This window comes from Telmatherina bonti, assembly GCF_933228915.1.
Source record: "Telmatherina bonti genome assembly, chromosome: 11".
Lineage (NCBI taxonomy): Eukaryota > Metazoa > Chordata > Actinopteri > Atheriniformes > Telmatherinidae > Telmatherina > Telmatherina bonti.
Window position 1 is genome coordinate 16,315,889 of NC_136629.1, and position 20,804 is coordinate 16,336,692.

The following is a 20,804-nucleotide window of genomic DNA, read 5'->3' on the forward strand; positions in this document are numbered from 1 at the left end:
CTCTATGTAGGTAGACTGCACCAAAAGCTTCATAGCATCAAGAAAAGCCCTTTCAAACGAAGAAGCAAGCTTTTGGTTGTCAGTTCTTTAGCTAGATGAGAGGATATGGGATGTGACTTTTTGTTCAAAAAATGAAAGAAGAACTCAACCAAAGAATTCAACCCAAAGAAGATAATCCCTACGGTGTGGAACAGCGTTAACATAAATAACAAATGCATTGAGATTCAGGGAGGAAGCTTCAAGCAGTCTGCAGACAAACAGAGCTGTGCAGGGATTTGATATGTACATATAAAACATAACTGTTTCTATTGGTCATTAAACCCACAGAATAGCGCAGTAATAGTATGATATGCTGATATCTCGACATGGATGAAGGCTCCCCATGTTCAGCTCAATCTGTCCAAGACAGAGCTCATTGTCTGCCCAGCCAATCCTTCCTTACATCCGCAATTAAGTGTGAAGCTTAACTCTATCACACTTGTTTCCATGTCTGCTGCCCGGAATTTTGGTGTCATGGTGGATAACCAGTTGACCTTTAAGGTCTAGGTTGCCTCGGTTGCCCGTACCTGCCAATATGCTCTCTACAACATCAAGAGAATCAGACCGTACCTGACAGAACACACGACTCAGCTGTTGGTTCAGGCTCTGGTTATTTCACGCATCGATTACTGTAATTCCCTACTGGCAGGTCTGCCTGTCCCTGTTAAACCTCTGCAGACGATCCAGAATGCCGCAGCACGTCTGGTTTTCAACCAACCCAAACAAGTTCATGTCACTCCGCTGCTAATCGCTCTTCACTGGCTTCCGGTCGCAGCACGCATCAAATTGAAAGTCTTGCTTCTGGCTTACAAAACTATAACTCAAATGGCTCCTGTCTACCTTCACTCGCTAATTCAGACCTACACTCCCTCTCGACAGCTACGTTCCACCAGTGAAAGACGCCTCGTGTTACCACCAATATGTGGAACTAAATCACTAGCCGGACTCTTTTCCTCTGTTGTTCCACGATGGTGGAATGATCTCCCAAACTCTGTCCGTTCTGCAGAGTCCCTGTCTACTTTTAAGAGCAAGCTGAAGACTCAGCTCTTCAAAGAAGCACTTCTACACTTAGTATAGCCATATTTATTGAAGAGTTGTAGAACTTAGCCCAGTTTGTTGCAACAAACTTTATGGTATTAAATCTTTGTATTATAACATAGGTGATATTATGGGGTGGGAAGGGAGTAAACAAAAAAACCAAAACAAAACCAAAAAAAGCCTGTAACACTTAATGGAAGGATCTGCGCCCACTAGAACCTTCCTACGATGTCCTCTACTTTTTGATTTCGTGCTTGTGTTGTTCTCACTCATATGTCAGGCACTTTGGATAAAAGCGTCTGCTAAATGACTTTAGAATAGAATAGAATAGAATAGAATAGAGGGTGTGCAGGTGTTTGTGAGGGTGTTTTTTATTTTCAGTGTCAGGAAGTTTCATCGCAGAAAAAACTGTCTTTGTTCTTGTTCCTTAGCTTTTTCTAAATGTATCGTACTGTACATCCATAACATCTGCTCTGTTTTCAGCTCCAGACGCTGACCTGTGGCCTCAAGTGGTGCGTTCAAGTGCCTGCCAGGAGCACACAAACCTTCACAAGCGCCTGGATGTAGTGGAAAAGGTACAGCTTCAAAACAGACCTTTCACAGAGGCATCAGCTATTTGAAACCACAATAGTTTCAGGTTTTTTTTAATGTGTTTTGTGCTGCCAAAATAATCTTTCACATTTCTTTTGATGCAGGGACTCATCCCTGCATCAGCCCTCATAATTGTGTGTGTCATATATATTTATATCCTAAATATTTTTTTTGTATATATATATATAAACCCTGAAACACTTACCCTACCTTATAAGCAGTTATATGCTTTATTCATATGTTTGTATTATTCACGAGTGATGATTCTATTATTCATATTACAACTTATTAATCTATTATTCATATGCCAACCACAAACACATACACTCTGCCTTCTGTCTCCTGCAGAGGGTGGAAAATACAGTAGAGAAGTTGGAGTCTGAGTTGGCTGCTCTTCTGCAGGCCATCGATGCCCCACAGTGGCGCCCCCTGTTGGAAAACACAGGAGAGAAAACTGTCGACATCCTGCAGGATCCAGTGGAAAGGGGCCAGTCCTGAATCAAGCGTCAAGTCCCATAAAGCAGGGACTTGACTTTTTTTTTTTTTTTTTAGAAACTGTGCTTCCTGTATTCTGCATTGCTATATTTAGTATGTATCTTTAAAGAGGGTAGATTTTTGCACAAAGCCAAGCTGCTCTGCATTATTTACTCTCAGTAATCCTTTGACAGCCTCATATCCTTCCCAGTCAGTCCTACATTCCTGCAGTCATGGCGCAGCCATGTGTACACTGCTATTTAGAGATGAATTCACATGATCTTCCACTGTCTGCAAACAAACCTTCAGAGCTGTAACCAAGTTTAAAAAAAAAAAGACGCGCAGACACAAGATGACTGGAGGGAGATTTATTTCATTATCAAAGCAATTAAAGCAGCATGTTTTTTAACACACAGAGTACAGAAACAAGGCTTTTCACTGATTCCCTGTAAAAATCCTGCAGCACAAGAACATTTTGCAAGCTAGGATCACAAGGAGGAAATGAGTGGCATAGATCACGTCTTCTTGTTTTTTTTCTCAACAGGGCACTGAGTTTCTGAATGTATCCACAGAGCTACGAGCATCACTCAGAAAATGGTTGAAGAGGAAAAAATTCTTAGCATTATGTCTTTATTCAAACACCTAACGGTATCCAGAACATTACCACATAAAGTAACACACTGGGTTGGCAAGCACTGTCCAATTAGGAATGATCACTGATATCGAGGAAGAAATGCCAAAACTGTAGATTAGTCTTGTAACTTAGAGAGAAGCTACACTTAAATCAACTGGTTAAAAATCAACTCTTTCTTTTATTTTCCACTTACAAATGATTAACATGTAATACATCTATGCTTCAGATATATATGTTGGTTCTGATGCTGTGCTGATCGATTCAATGACTGAGAAATAGCCAAACTTTCTACTCCACAAATGGAGATGTTTATTTTTATGTCTTTATTTGTGCAGCAGCTTCTGTATTGGGGGAGATAACTTGCCCCCAATTTCAAACATTCTTTCTTTGCTGCACAGACAAATAAAATAAATAAATGCAACACTTAAATCCACAACAGAGCATCAAACACAGCAGCTGACCTCATTCCACTCATCCACAAGGGTATGAGGCTTTATAGTTGAAGAAAGCATGATGCCAAAAGGTACTGCATATCATCTAAAAATATCATGCCGTCCATGTAACACTGGGATTATAAGACTTGTACAGTTTAGGATTCACAAAACTCACTGTCCAGAAGTAGTCACGTAGGCCAGTTATAATCTGATTTTGGACTGTGGCAATAATCAGGTGAGGTGCGCTATTACCAAAAAAAAGCTTGTGCATGCACAAATCAGCCATTAGGGCTCAAGCTCCAGGCTTTGGCAAAAAATCAGGCTTATATTGTTAAGGTACATGCAGAAAAGATAAAGCACGGCTCAACACTATTAAATTCAGCGCATACTTTGGCAGCTCTTGAAGATGCCATTTTATTTCCCTTTAACAAAGCTTCTAAATCTATTTATTTCATATAATGTAAAGAAATGGTTTCACATCTTGGGAAATACACTTATTTGTTTTCCTTTAGGGAATGATTTGGGGAAGATTTTCTACCAGTCTCATGTCTGTCTATTTACTCTGAAGCTGGAAAGACCAATACCACTAGTCCTTTTAAAATTTATGTGAGGTTTTATCAACACTTAAACATCTAACTGTACAACAAAAAAAGACTAGATCAATGCAGAAACGGGTTTTCTTTATAGTGAAGAGGTTATATGAAGAGATGTGGTTGAAGCTGTATCTCAAGAACCATCTGACTGAAAGTAGAGACATGCAGTGTTGCACGTTATGTTGAGCAGATTAGGTAGTATCCAACGTTTCCATAGCAGTCCCTTAGCACAGAGCCAATCCTTATCAGTCTGCAGTTATCCTGCTTTAAAAGGTCTGCTTTGGTCTCAATAACACACATTTTGTTATCTGAGGATATCTGCAAGGCTTTGTGCAACACGCAGAAGAAATAAAAAAGGACACGGCGTAAAGAAAGAAAGCGAGCCCTGTTTCCACCAATGAGTACTGCAAGGTATGTTTTCCTTGTGAAAGCAAAAACTAGAAAGGGAGCAATATCAGATACGACCCATCCTGCTTTTTGGCCCCAGTCTTACCAATGTGACCTAAAAGAGTGGAGGTTGACACACTGCAATCCACCACTGGTCAAAATAATGACTTTCTGTGTGACTCGATGCAAAGAACAAAGTGGAAACAGCATCAAGTTAAAAAACTATAATTTTTAAAAATCTCATGCCGAATAATGAGAACATGAACTGCTTGATGTCCACCATTCTCCTCTCTTCTTTGTGTCTGTGTCATGTTTTAGAATTCAAGGAAGGTGTTGTGCCTCTACGACAATGCTACATGTCTGTTATGCTGCCTACTGGGTAAAGGGCATGGCTGGCTATAGAGATGCAGCAGAGTTTAGGATTTACCTAATCAAACCATCCCATACTGGGCTGGATCTCTTGATGGAAATGGGGCTTTGGTGTTGATCTAGAGCACATCTGCAAAATTTGTCTCAAAAGTGGAATTAGCAGGCTATGGCTAACTCCATTTTCATAATGATTACAGCAGACAGAGCATGTGTCCATAAGGGAGGTACAACTGCTTAATTTAATCTGTAATAAAATAAGGTAACATCAACAAACAACAAAATGACTAGAACAGTTTAAACAATGACGAGTACACCTAAATTTTCACGTCATTTATGTCATTAAAATTTATGTAGGCTACTAAAGGCTTTCCTAGTTGTAGTTTTTTTGTTAAATGGGACAAAAATTACCTGTACGTTTAGGTAGCATGAAGAATGAATTTTGGCATTTTTCTAGCTTCAATAATTAGCAACTGCCAGGGCAATGATATACCTAGTGAAGCTTCTTTGTTACGGGCTTCACCATAAGCACATTAACAACCTACTTGACCATGAAAGGGTGAAGATATCCTATCATAAAACAAAAAAATCTACTGGAAAGTAACCTTACGCTAAATTACTTTGTGGTAATTAGGTTAGCTCATCTGCTGACTTGACAAACTTCTCTTTGGATTCAGGGCTTCAAATCAACGTTTTCAAAAAATCTCTTACTGTTGGCCAGATATGAAGAGAATAAACTGATTTTAAACACTGGATGGATTTTAGCGGTCCATCTGTCTTAAAGCTGGTTTTTCAAGCCAAGCTTTTTTTTTTTTTTAAATGAATCTTAAATTAGCCTAAATTAGCTTGTACTACTTGTGTCATATCAACAAACAAAACTTTATAGATTTCAGGTTTCAATTCAGTCTTCAGTGTTATCCAAAACACCTGACATAGTTTAACAAGTAGAATAACACTAAACTCATTTTAAACTTTGGATGCATCTTAGTAGCCTATCATCCTGTGTAGCTTGTTTTATTTCCAAACTAAGCTAATGCTATTAGCCTAGCCTGCTAAACTACTTTAGCCTAGCACAACATAGAGGCTACAAGCTGTGATTTACTGCATCTCATTACAGGTTAAAATGTATGTCAGCGACTAAAGACATTCCTGGTTATAGTTTTTAAAATAGTACTAATAAGTTTATTTGACTAACCTAATCTTTTATTCAGCACTTTTATTCAGCACTCTATTAACTGTATTAACATACAGTTAATAGAGTGGTATCAATCTTCATGTTTAATTCTTGTTAAGACACTAATTGGGTGTATTTCGCAAGATGTCTTACCTTAACTTTAAGGTCCCTCTTTACCTGATATTGACAGTTTATACATAGTCACATTATGATTGTATATAAATGATAGTATCTTTACATGTAGAAGGAAAGGACTTCATGTTATACAGAGAAGGAAAAAAATAACATACATTCACACACTCAAAGTTCCTTAGAAATGGTTATGCAAATGTTAGAAAAGCTTTGGCATATTTTGCCTACAAGTTGTGCCTGCACACTTGGAAAGAAGAACAGAATGAAGCAGTGTGAAGCTTCATACAGCTCTTCCTTAAGTTTACACGTCGAGTTTGCAGTCCCACATAAAACTGTGGTGAGTTTAATTACCTAGACTGGATGCTATTTACACGGTTTTCATTTTGTTAGGCCGTAGGATTTTAAGGTGGTCTCTTGCTACATGTTCCCAGGTGTTAAAGACTGAGATTAACAGTACCACCTTAAATGTACCGATATCACTAAGACAAAGACTAGCTCTTCTATTTAGTCTGAATAACCAACAGCTACAAACTTAAGCACAGCTCCAAATCAAGCTCTACAGAATGATGATCCTTTTTTCTTACCAAGCAGTTTAAAGGATGAAACCAAGTGGAGCACATTTCAGATAGATTCTTAAAAAATGACAATGGTAATATTTATCCTCGAAAACTGAGTTTTTGCATGCTCTTGGGGTCAGAGCACAGAGCAGGGCCATAAATGATGCAGGTCTTCACAATCGATGAAGACACAATGACAAGCAAAATATTCCAGAGGGATTGTTGTGCTGATTTGAAATGAATTACAGTATCATCATCAAGATAAAGACACTATAAAAGGAACAACTGGTTAACAGAGGAAAATCCTGACCTATGATGGTTACAATATGATTCAACTAATACTGATTATCATCGACAGGCACAACTTTAAACAGGCTTACAACATGAAACCGGCTATCATCACTTACTATTAATGTGTCTCTGAAATGATGCTGCAACAGGAGGAAGGCGCTCCAGGAGAACGTGAAAAACATTTACACCAAATTAGGGCACCAACAGAGGGAAGTGAAGACACAGGAAATGACATAAATTGAGAGCCTTTGTGTGCCGAATAATTCAGTCATCCCCTCAGATTTGGAACAAGGAGGCTCAGAAAAAAAGGGATGTGCCTCCAATGAAACACTGTACCCTCCCCGCAAAAAAAGTGGACTGCTATTGCTCAGGATGTTGTCATGCTAGTGGAGTTTTTGTTTATGGACGATGCCTCCTAGTGACACCTTATTGGTCATGCTATAATGTTACATTGCATAGAAGTTAGAGCTTACTCTAGGGTGGATGGGTAGAGGACGCAGGGACTGTCTGAGGCTCTGCTTCATTCATACCTTACCCAAAGGATGCTACAGAAAGAAAAAAGAGAAGGAGACATTGTGGGAGCCATTTAGGGTCCTGCTGTGCATCAAGTCAACCCCACTGTGCAATTCCTCCAGTCAAAGCTACAACAGAGGAGCGAGAGAGGTGTGAATATATCAGTCGGCATGGCACAAACTCTGCAGCGGCCAGAGAGGCCCGCCATCGTCACTGTTAGGCGATGTGGTGCTAGCAGCTGCCAGGAGAGGAGCACACGGAGCCGCACATGCTCAGTTTGGAGGACGACTCAGGCTCTGGCTCGGGATCAGGATGCTGTTCCGGTTCATGCGCATCCTCGTCGTTGGCACCGGCTTCAGGTTCTCCGTCCCCATCTCCACTTGCATCGTCGCCCCCGGCCTCAGGCTGACCTTCCTCCTGACGCCTTTTCAACCTCACACAGACAGATAAATATGTGTTTAAACACATGCATGGTGCTGGCAACCCAAACCTTTCCCTGTTAGTATTAATTAATTGTTTTTCAGGTCTAATGAGCACATTTGGTCCTCAGAAAGTATTCCAACTAAACATGGAAAGAAAATGATAAGAGCTAAATGTAATGAGAGCTCATGGCTGAATTTAATTCTGTAGTACTCTTCACTGCTGTGCATAATCCCAGATATTACGCCCTTCATTATAAATAGAAGTAGATTGCAATTAATTAGGGCAATAGCATATAATAAGACATTTGCCACTGAGAAGGATTTGAGTAACTGTGCAGTGGCAGGACCTGGTCAATAATAAATGAGGCAATAATTGAGTGCATCACAGAGCCAATATCTCTCCCTTTACTTTGCAGAGAAGAAAGCTTTACAATGATTTATGACCTGTATAATGGTTACTTGTGTCATACTACATATATGCTACTAACATCTGCAAAATATAACACAGGAAGTATTTAGCCAAAGTGCAGCAGGCTCTCTAAAAGCTCTCTGTCATCACTAATTTACATATCCATGTTGTTTCATTAAAGACGGGTTGTCAAACAGGTCTGGAAATAATAAGCAATACTACAAGGGTAGTTGAATGCCCTCTCATGTCAGGTAGTTCAGCAAGATACGTTACATGGTCTACAGTTTTCTATGATAGCGTGAATAAATTAGTGTCTCATCTCTCTTTGCCTTCAGCAGCTGATATAAGCTGTCTGTGCATGTCAGCGTTCACTCAGCGATTTTACGGAGCTGTGATGCTTCAGGGTTTTTGGCCTCAGCTCCACATTCATCCGTGCAGTCATGGTTTAAGCTCAGGTAACACAGCTCTTCATGTCAATGGACTGGAGTGTTCAGTTTGTAATATACCATGGTTTATTACAAATTCTACACAGTGGAATATTACACAGTGGGTTTTATCAAGACTGATCTGGCTATTATCGTTAGCTGCTGTTTTCTGATTAAACTGAATAATATTTATGAACACAGACGGATAGATGGACGGACAGATAGATAGATGGATAGATAGATAGACAGAGACAGACAGACAGACAGACAGACAGACAGACAGACAGACAGATAGATAGATAGATAGATAGATAGATAGATAGATAGATAGAACAACTACCCATGTCTCCATCCATCAATTCAAATAAATGACAATAAATGAATCTGTGACGAACTGAAAGTTCTTTTAAAAAACCTAAATAATTGAGTAAATATAAGAACTGAAATAAAATAAAATCAAATAAAAATTAAATAAAGCTTTACATCCACAGGAATGAACACGTTTGGTTGTGCTTTAATCTGTATCTTTTTCTTTTTCATTTATTATTCAGTTAAAGTAAATTATTCTGTATTACTGTGCAAATACTAAAACAGCCCACAACAAATTTTTTTTCTGTGTTGCTTGCGAACATTATTGGATAATGGTGTAACCAGGAAGCAAAACCAGGGCTTGCAAGCTGGGTTTATAATAAAACATACCTAATAAATGCACATTGTACTCATTTAGAAATGCTTGTGGACTTTGTTATTAAACACCTCAATCTTCCAACACTATCTCATACTTCAGTTTTAATATTAACTTCTTAAACATTAATTTATGGTTAATTGATACATTCAATGTAACGTTGATAAATTTGCCCGCTTTGACCAACAAGTATAATTTATTTCCTATTTTTTATGTGAGGCGCACTCAGAGATATGAACAATTAGTTACTTCATATGTATTTGATGTGACTTTACTTGAGGGTACATATTTATCTTAAAAATGATCATTATGTAATGCTGAAAGCCTAATGAATAGAGATTTACCCGCAGTCAATATATGATTAGTTAATCATTAAGACATGAGTATTACCATGTGACTACTTTAAGGAGTATTTATCAGTGATGATGAAAAATGTGTATCCTATTCAGGCTGCACTTTCCACTTGTTAAACCTGTGGTATTTTTTATTTTAGATAAGTTTTGGATGGTAGATTTTTACATCAGCTGCTGCTGGTGCTTTTTATGAGAAACATTCATGTATGGATCAGGGGAACGTGGGGTTCGGTGTCTTGTTCAAAGACACTAACATGTGGATAGAGGAAGCTAGGAACTGATCGGTGTCCTTTAGCTACACTGCCTTCATAACATAAACTTTGAGTTAGTTTTATATTTAAAAAAAAGGTCAGTGACTTGGAACGGAATGATACATTTTGGTCTAAATTTGTTCATTTGTGGTCATAATGATGAATTAACAGTAAATTGATTAATCAGTTGATGATTTGTTAAGTAATCACATGAATCCTGTGTCACATGAGTCATCAGTAAGAATACATGATAAAGCCTGCATTATTAATGCGTTAGTTCATTGTGAGTTACTTATTAGATAAATATGTGATGTGTAGCATTATTGTAAAGTGTTGCCTTGAAGCTTTACAGCAAGGGAGTAACTGTTCTGATACACAATATTCATGTTTTTACGACACAAAAATCTCCTTATGACAAGTCTTCAGACACAAATATTTATATTCTCTGTTTAACTTTAAGAAATAAGTCTCATGATGTGGAATTTGAGTCTTTTGAAAAGCTCTGCATCGGCTTCACTGCCTTTAAAAATTGGAGGACATTGGTAACCTCCACAGTCTTGTCCAGTTAAAAAAAGTCTCCAGTCAAACTGGAGTTCTGAATAATTTCCATCCATCTTTGTAAGCGACTGGAAAAGTTTCCTTCTGCCACATGCAGCCAGTTTTCTGCCTTTTCTGGCTCCCAGCTGTGTAAACTGGATGCAATTTAATGATGAAAGCCTGATAGCAACATTCTGGTTACGCTCACCTCTAAATAAATGATTTTTAAAAAAAAACTAAGCTAAATTATAACCTCAAAAAAAAACAGCAGCATCTAAATTTAAATGAGTTTAAAAGGAAGAGTATTTTTCCTTTGCATTTGTTCTGAATGGATGAGTCTTTCCTCACAGCTTTGCAGCATGACTGTTGAATGACAAAACAGGAAACTCTGCTTTTAGCTCGTGTTATCGACGGTCTGCTGCTCTTGTGTTCTCTTACTTCTCACGGTTGAAGATCATGAACTCTTGCTGCACCACTTCAAGGCACTCCTGTAGGTAGTCGTTCTCCTGCAGGCAGCCGACAGACAAAACATCCCACTCAATCATCATCATTTTGCCCACCGTCATTATCATAAAGAATAGCAAGGAAAGAAAAAATAAAAATGTTAAGCCATCTCTCATCAGTCAACTGCTTGGCCTCTGAGGTGATGGTGTCGTTTTCCACCTTTGTTGCTCCTTTTAAACAAGTCATGAATTGTTTGTGAGCTCTCCTCAAATTGGATGTTTGGCCCAAGACAAAAATAGAAGCTCATATTTCCAAAAGCACTCGGGGCCATGACAACTGCACGGAAGGCTTCATAATTTAATAATCTTAGTAATAATGCAGTGTGAGGGCGCACACACACACACACACACACACACACACACACACACACACACACACACACACACACACACACACACACACAAACCAAGTTTCATAAACCTGCTTTTGTTAGAGGTACACACTAATCATCTTTGATAACATGTGGTACACACAAACACACACTGGTGTTAATAACACTGATGTCATGATGACTGACTGATGAGAACAGGCTGTTTCTCATAAGTACAGTGTGAATACCTCTGTTCTGTGCTAAATAATGTCTGAATGAAGCAGAGCACCAAGCGAAGACAGACAAGGAGACTCCACGTCTGAATATACAGTCCCATCTGGGTCCAGGGTTTAACAAGCATTCATTATGCTGGTAATGAAACTGAGATTTATAGCTATTATTATTTGTTATTTATCTTGTGTTTCAAAATCCTTTAGTTCTGATGTAATAATTTTAATTAGGATAATATCTTACACCAATAAGCTGATTATATTACATCTTAATCAGAGTAAGAAATCAGGGCTCATTGTTCTTATTGTAGCGTAATTCGCTGGTTTCTTTTATCCTTTAGACTAATTACACCCTGTAGTTTCCAATTACAAAACCTCAACTGAAATTAAACAAAAAAATTAAAACTTAAAGTAGTTTTCTTAGTGAGAGTCCAAAAAGGAGGAAGATATTAACATTGTAGCTGAAGGCAGCAACGACTTCAACATAAAGACACAGAAACATTTAGCGTAGTGCTGCAGCAGTTTACTCCTTTCAGTAAATTAAATTAAATCTGACAAGAGATAAAGTACATAATAAAAAAATCTGTGTGTCATCAAGACAAGCCAGAAGCACAAAGTCATGAAATCAGAAAGTTACGTGGTACTATTTTAACAACACAAGAGCAAATACAGCGAGTTTCAAACATAAGTTTGATGTGATCACCATGTCACTCCAGATCCATCAACTTCGGTTCTGAAGTGTTCAGATTTAGCATCCAAGTGTGATGTACACGTATCTTGTATGCACCTTGTACATACCTACATTGTACTACATGTATCATGATGTACCTTGAATCTTATAATGCAGTCAGTGAACTCAGGCATCACAAAAAGAAAACACCATCCTTAATGATGCTCAACTTAAAGCCTTAACATGACTTTAAACAGCTGTCTTTAAAAAAAACCCACAACATTCAGGATCGAGTAGTTTCCTTTAAACTAGGAGACTCCTAAAGAGAATGACAGTAAGGGAAAGATTATCTGTTGGGTATAAGAATGATCAAAGAAGGCTATAATTAAATACAAGTCAGCCAGGTTTTTTCAGACGGCAGTAGGCAGATTGCTATCTACTATCATTACTGTAGCATACAGTTATTCATTTAGGCTGCTGAGCTGAGAATAGAGGTGATTCATAACAGCTGAAGGTAAAAAAGGAAAGGGGGGGAAGCTGGCTGACAGCCAATCTAAAAATAAGCAGTTTTGACAGGAATTGCCAGACTGGAGACCAAGGCAGACCTGAGTTGCATTGTTATCTCAGACCAGCTCAGGTTGTTCGTGTGTGCTCTATCGATGAACAAGATTCCTGCAGCAGGTAATGATAGTTACAATATCTGTGTATTGGCACCCTTTTCGCAATCATTTGCTTTTCCCACATACATACTGAAATTATATGGATAAAATGCACACATAGTTCAAATTAACAGGGATCACGCTATCGTAGAACAGCAAATAAGCCTTTTAAATGTAGTTTAAAAAGATCATCAGAGCCAAGAGAACAAAGCCTTTTTACAGATGCAGACATCTTTGTTTCTCCATCATAACAGCTCTAAATAATCAGAACGTGTTGCTTTTTTCAAAAGATGATGCTTATTAATGATTAGGCAGGCTAATGTTTGATATGTTTTCGTCCTTTATTGTTTTTACCTTCTTTGTAAATGAAATGTTACGTTTACAAGGACAAATATTTATCTATCTGATTGAAACAAATCTGATCAGAGATTCAAGCTGACATGTTTATGTGGACGCTGGATAAAATGATCCAATCCCTTTCTTATTTTTTCTAATTTTTTTTACTGTTTTTACTTGATGGGCAGATTTAATATTATTATAGTGTAGTATTATTCTAGTGAAATTCTCCGTTTACATGTATGCATGTGAACAGCTGCTAGTTGCCAACACAAATGTGGGAAATAAATACACATATATACTCGGCAGAACAAAATTAACTAAATCCACTCTAGTAAAATACTAGAAAAAAAAAAAACGCAAAAAAAAAAAATAAATAAGTAAATAAAGTCATGTTTTAATTTTTTTATTTATTTATTTTTGTTTTAGATAACAACATTTTTTGGGTTATTTTTTATCCAAATGTTGAATCCTGTAAGAAATTTCATAACTATACGATCTTGCAGTTTTGTTTTTTTTTTTTTTTTTAATCTGCTGTCAGCTTTCCTTCAAATACATTCCTTGCATTTTTAATATGAAAATTTTCCTTAGTTTTTCCACTCCTACAACCCTCTGAATGTTGTTAAAAACTGACTAGACAGCATTTACACTTTTATACTCCAAAGTTTTGAGCACATTTTATTTTCCCTGAATTAAACTGACTTTGGCTCTAAAGTTTCCAGCTGCTTTAAATAGTGGAAACAACTGGTTTGATCTCACGCTCTTCATCTCTTTCCTTAAACTTTAAAACAGCTGTTTACATCAGAGCCAAAATATTGTAAATACACATCCAAAGTACTACTGATGCATGAATGAATGGAAAGTTTAGTGTATAAGAATACATAACTCACAGACTGTGAATCCTTGCTGTTGTCTCTAGAGCGGTTCTTGGCCAGCCTCTTTTTCTTCTTGTGAAGGGGACGTGACTCCAGGATCATCTCCTCCAGCTCAAAGGTGGGGTCGCAGTGGAGACGACCTTTCTGTGGGAGGGAGATGCACACCAGATAATGAGTAAGACAGCACACAGCTCACCCACAAAGCTGTTGTGCACAATGCACCGCACAGCATGAAAGCCCACACTGACATGCAGGATTTTACTATAAGTGCACATGTGCACACATCGAAGTGGGATTCCATAAAGAAGCTGCTTTTAGATTCCTTTGCATTATTGAGTCAGTCCACATGTTCATTATGATCAGGAACTATGAAGGAGTGCTTGTGTGTTACTTTAAAATATTAATCGTATGTAATGCTGTATTGATTGACACTAACATTGGGAACAAATCCAGCCTCCATCTTCTTCTCACACACGGCGTCCCAGTTGATGTCAGCGAGGTACGGAGACGTCTGCATGTCAGACAGGCTGGAGAATCGGTGCTCTGGGTTCACCGTCAGTAGCTGCAGGGAAAGGACACACACAGACGCACATACTGATGTTACTGACATCACCTTCTGAACTAAAATATCACACACCTTCATGACTTGTCTTCTTACTCACTTTTCTCTCTGGGAGGTGAAAGAAACTGAAGGTGAAAAATAAAACTGTATGCGACGTTTCCCTGCATTTTTCCATTTTACTATACAGCTTACAATAAAAAGAAGAAACAAAAAGGAGTGCAGTCTGTGTGTGTGTGTGTGTGTGTGTGTGTGTGTTAAGAGGTGGAAGACTCACTAAACTTAATACAAATTTTAATCCTTTGCTTACCTGACAGTATCTTGCCTAAAAGTAAACTTATCAATGATTTTCTATATTCACAATGTTAGTCATGAAAGTCACCAGTTGCAGTCAATGGATCAATAAGCTTCTACTATACTATATTGTCACTGGACAACAATACAACTAAATTAAATAATAAATAAAAATTAAATAATAAATAAAATAATAAATAAAAATGAAAGCTAGGCTGTTGGTCCATATGTAATAAACGCAGCAACAAAGTGTGATTAAAAAAAAAAAAAAAAATTATATATGTGTGTGTGTGTGTATACATATATATATATATATATATATATATATATATATATATATATAGTCTCTATTAAAACTACTGCAGTGAACAGCTGCACTGTTCACTGCAGTAGTTTCACTCCTGAACATGGTCTGTCTATAGACGATGGAAGGAGCCACCGTGACGTCACCCGTAGCTTTCTAAAGAGCTGCATTGAAGCTCATTGGGCGGTTCCTCCTGTCGCCATTTTAGCAGCGTCACATGTGCCATCTCTTCCGAAAAATACAAAAATGGGCATAGAGGTAGAGGTAGAGAGGGGGGCTGTGAGTATCGGGGTGGATGATTTACATCTAGCGAACTCAGACCTGCTTGTAGCTAAGAGCTGTCTGAGCTAACGGGAGCTAATTAGCTAACAGAGGTAAGAGGGCTAAAGCTTAGTCACGCTGTTAACCAGCTAAAAACTGCATTGTTTTCTACATTCCTCCTTTTTGAAGTGGGTGATCGAGTACATGTCAATCAAAAGGACACCCCCCCCCAATTATGCTTAATTTGAGATGAAATTACTTTTAAACAGAGAATAAGAAAAAATACATATCTATCTATAAATCTCACTCTCTCTCTCAATATACATACATATATATACATACATACATATATATATATATATATATATATATATATATATATATATATATATATATATATATATATATATATATATATATATATATATATATATATAGAGAGAGAGAGAGAGAGAGAGAGAGAGAGAGAGAGAGAGAGAGAGAGAGAGAGAGAGACTGCACGGTGGCGCAGTGGTTAGCACTGTGGCCTCACAGCAAGAAGGTCACTGGTTTGATCCTTGGCTGGTTTGGTCAGTGGCCTTTCTGTGTGGAGTTTGCATGTTCTCCCCGTGTATGCGTGGGTTCTCTCCGGGTACTCCAGCTTCCTCCCACCATCCAAACACATGCATGATAGGTTAATTGGTCACTCTAAATTGCCCCTAGGAGTGAGCGTGAGTGGTGTGTGGCCCTGCGATGGACTGGCGAGCAGTCCAGGGTGTACCCTGCCTGTCGCCCAAAGCCGGCTGGGATAGGCTCCAGCTTCCCCGCGACCCTGAATTGGAATAAGCGGTTTGGAAAATGAATGAATGAATGAAAATGAATGAATATATATATATATATATATATATATATATATATATGTGTGTGTGTGTATATTTCCTGTCATTTTTTATGACTTTCTGACAAGGACACATTAACTTTATTATGGAGAATATTGTGTTCCACTAAACCAGCTTGCATTTATTATTGACTGATGTTTCCAATAGAGGGTGCTATTAATCAAAACAGTAGCTGATTAGTTCTGAATCAAAACTGTTGCATCGTTTGAAAGAAGTAAACACAAGTAGAACAACTTTTTACTGAAAGCAAATCAAAACAGATTAAGTTGAGGTTGTTTTCTTCACCCGTTTCACATTTCACCACAGGGTAAATGCTGCAAATGATAATAAGATGTGGCTTTAGTTTTCCTGTTAACGCTTCCTGTATTTTCATTTTTTCCTTTGGTCAGAGGATGATTCAGTTTTCTCCTGCAGGGTAAGTTAAGTATATCTTGGTGGAGAGTACACATGGTCATCAATCAGCAGTAGAGTGGAAGAAACCATCTTTCCATCCAGAACGCTCAGTCATCCAGACGGAGTTCAGAGTCATGCACCGACTAACACTACGCCCAAAAGAGAGCCATGGCTCTTTATATTTTGTGCAAGAATCTCGTCTTAAAACAACAACAAAAAGCAATTATTTCCAGAGGGGTTGACGTCATTTGTTCCCAGAGAAACTTCATTTGTTCATGACAAAAAAGGGAAAATAAAGTTGGCTGTTACTGCAGACAAAATGAGCCTGAGGGAAAATGTTTAGCATTTTTATTTCTGTTTGACGCAAAGAGAATTGTCTCATCCATCTGGCACAGTTTTAGTCGTGAAAATATAGCAATTTGGTCCTTCAATATCAAGTTAAATTTCTTGTTACGAGGAACACAAACAAAAAAAAAAGGTATACACTCCCCTGTCTTCTTTCCCCCTCCTGGTTAATTTCTTCACTTCCACTTTCTCAGACTCCCATCTGTCATTTTTTCCTAGTTTGCCTTCAGGGTCCCAACTTATCCCTCCTCCTTCCATCAGAAGTTCACCAACATCCACCCTCTCCTGTGCCTTCAGTGTCTATCTCTATGCTCACTAATATCACCTCCATTTTCCTGCCCTCCTTCTGTCCTGCTACTCTTTCCAGGGAAGACCATCTGTGTCCAGGCACCGAGCTCAGGTTCCTCTTTCACACAGATTTTACCTAATTAAAAAAACCAATCAAACCGAATGCTGCAGTTTTTTTTAATATCTCTATTTCTGCATTTTTTCCATTTATTTCTTATTTGATGTGAAGTTTTCCCTCCATTTTATATAAAACCCCATGTCTTAGATTTAACAGTTTGGCAGAAGAAGCTGGGATTTTTCAAGTTATCTGTTTCTTTTACATCAACAGGGTAGAGAACATAATAGCCAGACAAAAAAATCAAGGTTAATCAGTAACATACATGACGTGCCTCACAGCTTGTGGTGTTTTTTTTTTACTCACTGGTTAAAGAAAAGGTCAATGCTGAGTTAAAAAAAAAAAAAAAGTCTTTAGAAAGAGAGGACATATGATGAAATCTTGACTGACAGTTTATTTATTTAGCAGAGATTATCTCAACATAACCACATATTTTTACCATCCACTCCCACACCATGAATAATAAATACCATAACAAACAAAATTTTGTATCAATGTTTTAAACAAACCAACCTCTACAGGGATTTCTTCTTTTTACAGTAGATAGATAGTCATAGAAACTACTGGAATTAAAAAAAAAAAAAAAAAAAAAAAAAAAAAAAAAAAAGTTAAGACTAGTTTTGTCCAGTGCTTCATCATCAATCTTAAACTTCATTTAAGTTCTCATAACATGTTAATCGTCCCATTAAACACACATCACTGCCCTCACACTCCCGTGTCTTCTTTCTGTTATGATGTCTACATCCGGTATAGGCAGTGATTCCCAAAGACTGGATCCTCATCCACAACTGAGATCTTACAGTATACGGTACAGTGTACAGTAAAGTTTTCCTTTAGTCCGCTGTACTGATCAAGATATGAATGTGTAGTTCACTTATCAGCTGCATCAGGAAGCGCAGTCTTCACCACATTTCTGGTTTCTGATTTTCCCGGAGCTTCGGCCCCAACAACTGGAACCCGTAACACCTACAGCTGTACCTGCCAACTTTTCCTCCAGTCACCCTGCTGCTTCTCATCAATCGCTCTCTCACGCGTGCATCACTCCTTTATAACTGAGCACTTCGGTAAAGTTTGTAATATCTCGTCGATGGAACATTGCTTTTATATACCTGATACATATCTGGAGTAACAAGTTGAAAGTGTGAAGAAATTTTTATATGAAAAGAAAGATTTTAGGGAAAATCATCAAAACAAGCTGATTATTATTTTATATAAATCATTATAGAACAGCTGATCAGCTCCACGTCAGTCATATCATTATATGAGTATAATTAATGGATGATGGAAGGAAGATATAGCAAAAAGGCAACCACTTCCACACCTTTCATCAGATCCAGCTCACCTTCCTCAAAAGAGAAACCAGATCCTTGGGCCAGGCTGGACTGTACTGGACACTGACTGTACTGAAGAGCTGGAGTAGAGATTCCACTGAGTTACTGGCATGGATGTCGTAGGGCCTCTGGTGTTAAGAAAATGTGGCAAGAAGTTAAAAAAAACAAGGGAGATGATCAAGAAAAAAGACATGCGGAGAGAGGAAAGTTCATATTTGCTTTTTTTTTTTTTTTTTTGCAACAATGGCAACTATGGCTTACCCATCCACGCAGCACTTCGAAGGCTGTCACTCCCAGTGACCACCAGTCTACTTCAAAGGCATAGCCTGTACCTCCACTTACAAAGGACTGGAAGATCTCTGGAGCTGAAAGAACAGGAAACAGACAGCTCATATCTGCAGCAGGGAAAAAGCTTCTCACACAGCTTGTGCATGGAGGGGAAGGAGGCCAAATTTCCTTTGTAAAATTTCATCCAGAACAGAATTTTCTGCTTCAAGGCCCATTTATGCCTGACTCAGAAGACGGATGTGCAGACTGCCAAACATTGTGTCAGTTATACATGTAATTCGGTCTATTCTCAAGGGTTTTATCGATCTGTCACATAACGCAAACAACAGAGCACTACCACCGGATATCGCAGGGGCACTGATGAGTTGTATAGCTGAGATGGAAAAGGCAAAAGGAACAAACCACAGAAGAACCAGAAGAAGACAACGCAAAACACACCAAATAAAAAAACACCTAGGAAAGACAAAAAGAAGTTGAAAAGATTAAAGGGTTTCATTCTTCTACTTCTTCTGGTGTTTTTTGATGGCTGTAAATGACTGCATGGTGGTGGATTACCACTTTCAACTGGTTTAAAAATGCAGCTATGAACTCCGAGCTCCGCTCGGGATGAACTGACTTGACAACTAAAAGACACATGGAAGTAACGGAGCATAAACAGGCTTTCAGCCATCACTAGAAAACACGATGCATTTACCTCACATTTACCAACCTAATACCAAATCTGATTTGCAGCCGAGTAACGTTACCCATGTAGGGCTTGGTTCCGGCTAATGCTGTGGCTCTCTCTCCATCCTTTATTATTGTTGCTATGTTGAAGTCTGTCAGGTGAGCGTGACCTGAGAAAACACAAGGAAAAAATATATATTAAAAAATTGGTAATAATTGTCTCTGGTGATACATTTAGGAGACGTGTCAACATGAAAGCAGTGAATAGAATAAATGTGACATTTCAGTGGACTGGACGCTTATTTTATGTGTCAGTCAGAAGCCCTCAGTCCTCTGACCCCGGTCACTGTTGTGTCTCATTATCAGGCTGCATAGTTGTTGTTGTAGTAATGATATACTGTCTGGACAATGTGTGTCTGAAATAATTAGATCATTATGCAAGTCCCACTTTTCCCCAGTTATGCCCTCTGAAACAACAAGTGTTTTCTTCTACTGTATAGATGAACATGAATCAGGGCATAAACTAAATTATCTATTTTAAAGACTTTTATAAAAAATGTATGTTTCATGCTTACAGTTTGTGTTTATTATTATACATTGTCCTGGTTTTAAAAAATAAAATGAAATGAAATAAATGTAGGAATATCTATAAAACATAAATAATCTTTTCAATAAAAATAATTTCCTGAAATGAGAAAATATTGCATAATAAATTTATTCTATAAAGAAGGCAATTATTTCTGTCGAAAAATTCTATAACTAATTAAGAAAAGCCCAAATTAAAAAAAAATTTAAAAAAAATTGTCAAAAAAATTGCATAAAATCATTAAAAGTAATAAAGATTATTTTCATGTAAATGTCTTTACTTAATTTTTTACAAAGAAAAAAAAGTGTAATACATAATTATCTTATTGAAAAACAAAAGCTTTTTAAAAACACTTTAAATAAAGACTGAGTAAAAATCAATATATAATTGCAACTATTGTACTACCTTTTGCTGAGCTTTAGGGTGTCTGTAGTGGGCCGACACAAAAGTTAATTTAAATATTCAAAAATATAAAATATGAATCTAAGCTTATTCATATAAACTCAGCATTTATTTGAAAATAAATCACAGAAGTACAATAAAAAAAAAAAACACTACATGTTATTGTTTTGTGCCATTTAAAGTCAGATTATTAAATCTACAGTTT

General features: G+C 37.6%; 2 protein-coding genes across 2 annotated transcripts in view; one reads left to right on the forward strand and one right to left on the reverse strand.

The window, feature by feature from the left end:
• Window positions 1-7,446, forward strand: part of LOC306762468 (placenta-specific protein 9-like) — a 15,812-nt gene extending 8,366 nt beyond the window's left edge. Inside the window, exons 2-3 of the mRNA XM_079248938.1 lie at window positions 1,561-1,652; window positions 2,017-7,446. Of these exons, the coding sequence (XP_079105064.1) occupies window positions 1,561-1,652; window positions 2,017-2,166 (242 nt within the window). The 3' untranslated portion in view covers window positions 2,167-7,446. The remainder of the gene's footprint in view (window positions 1-1,560; window positions 1,653-2,016) is intronic.
• stk32c (serine/threonine kinase 32C) overlaps window positions 7,446-20,804 on the reverse strand; it is a 123,814-nt gene continuing 110,455 nt past the window's right edge. The window contains exons 6-12 of the mRNA XM_079248937.1: window positions 19,692-19,781; window positions 18,919-19,022; window positions 18,669-18,785; window positions 14,326-14,451; window positions 13,905-14,033; window positions 10,744-10,811; window positions 7,446-7,656 (exon numbers count right to left, since the gene is read on the reverse strand). Coding sequence (XP_079105063.1) covers window positions 7,455-7,656; window positions 10,744-10,811; window positions 13,905-14,033; window positions 14,326-14,451; window positions 18,669-18,785; window positions 18,919-19,022; window positions 19,692-19,781 — 836 coding nt within the window. The 3' untranslated portion in view covers window positions 7,446-7,454. The remainder of the gene's footprint in view (window positions 7,657-10,743; window positions 10,812-13,904; window positions 14,034-14,325; window positions 14,452-18,668; window positions 18,786-18,918; window positions 19,023-19,691; window positions 19,782-20,804) is intronic.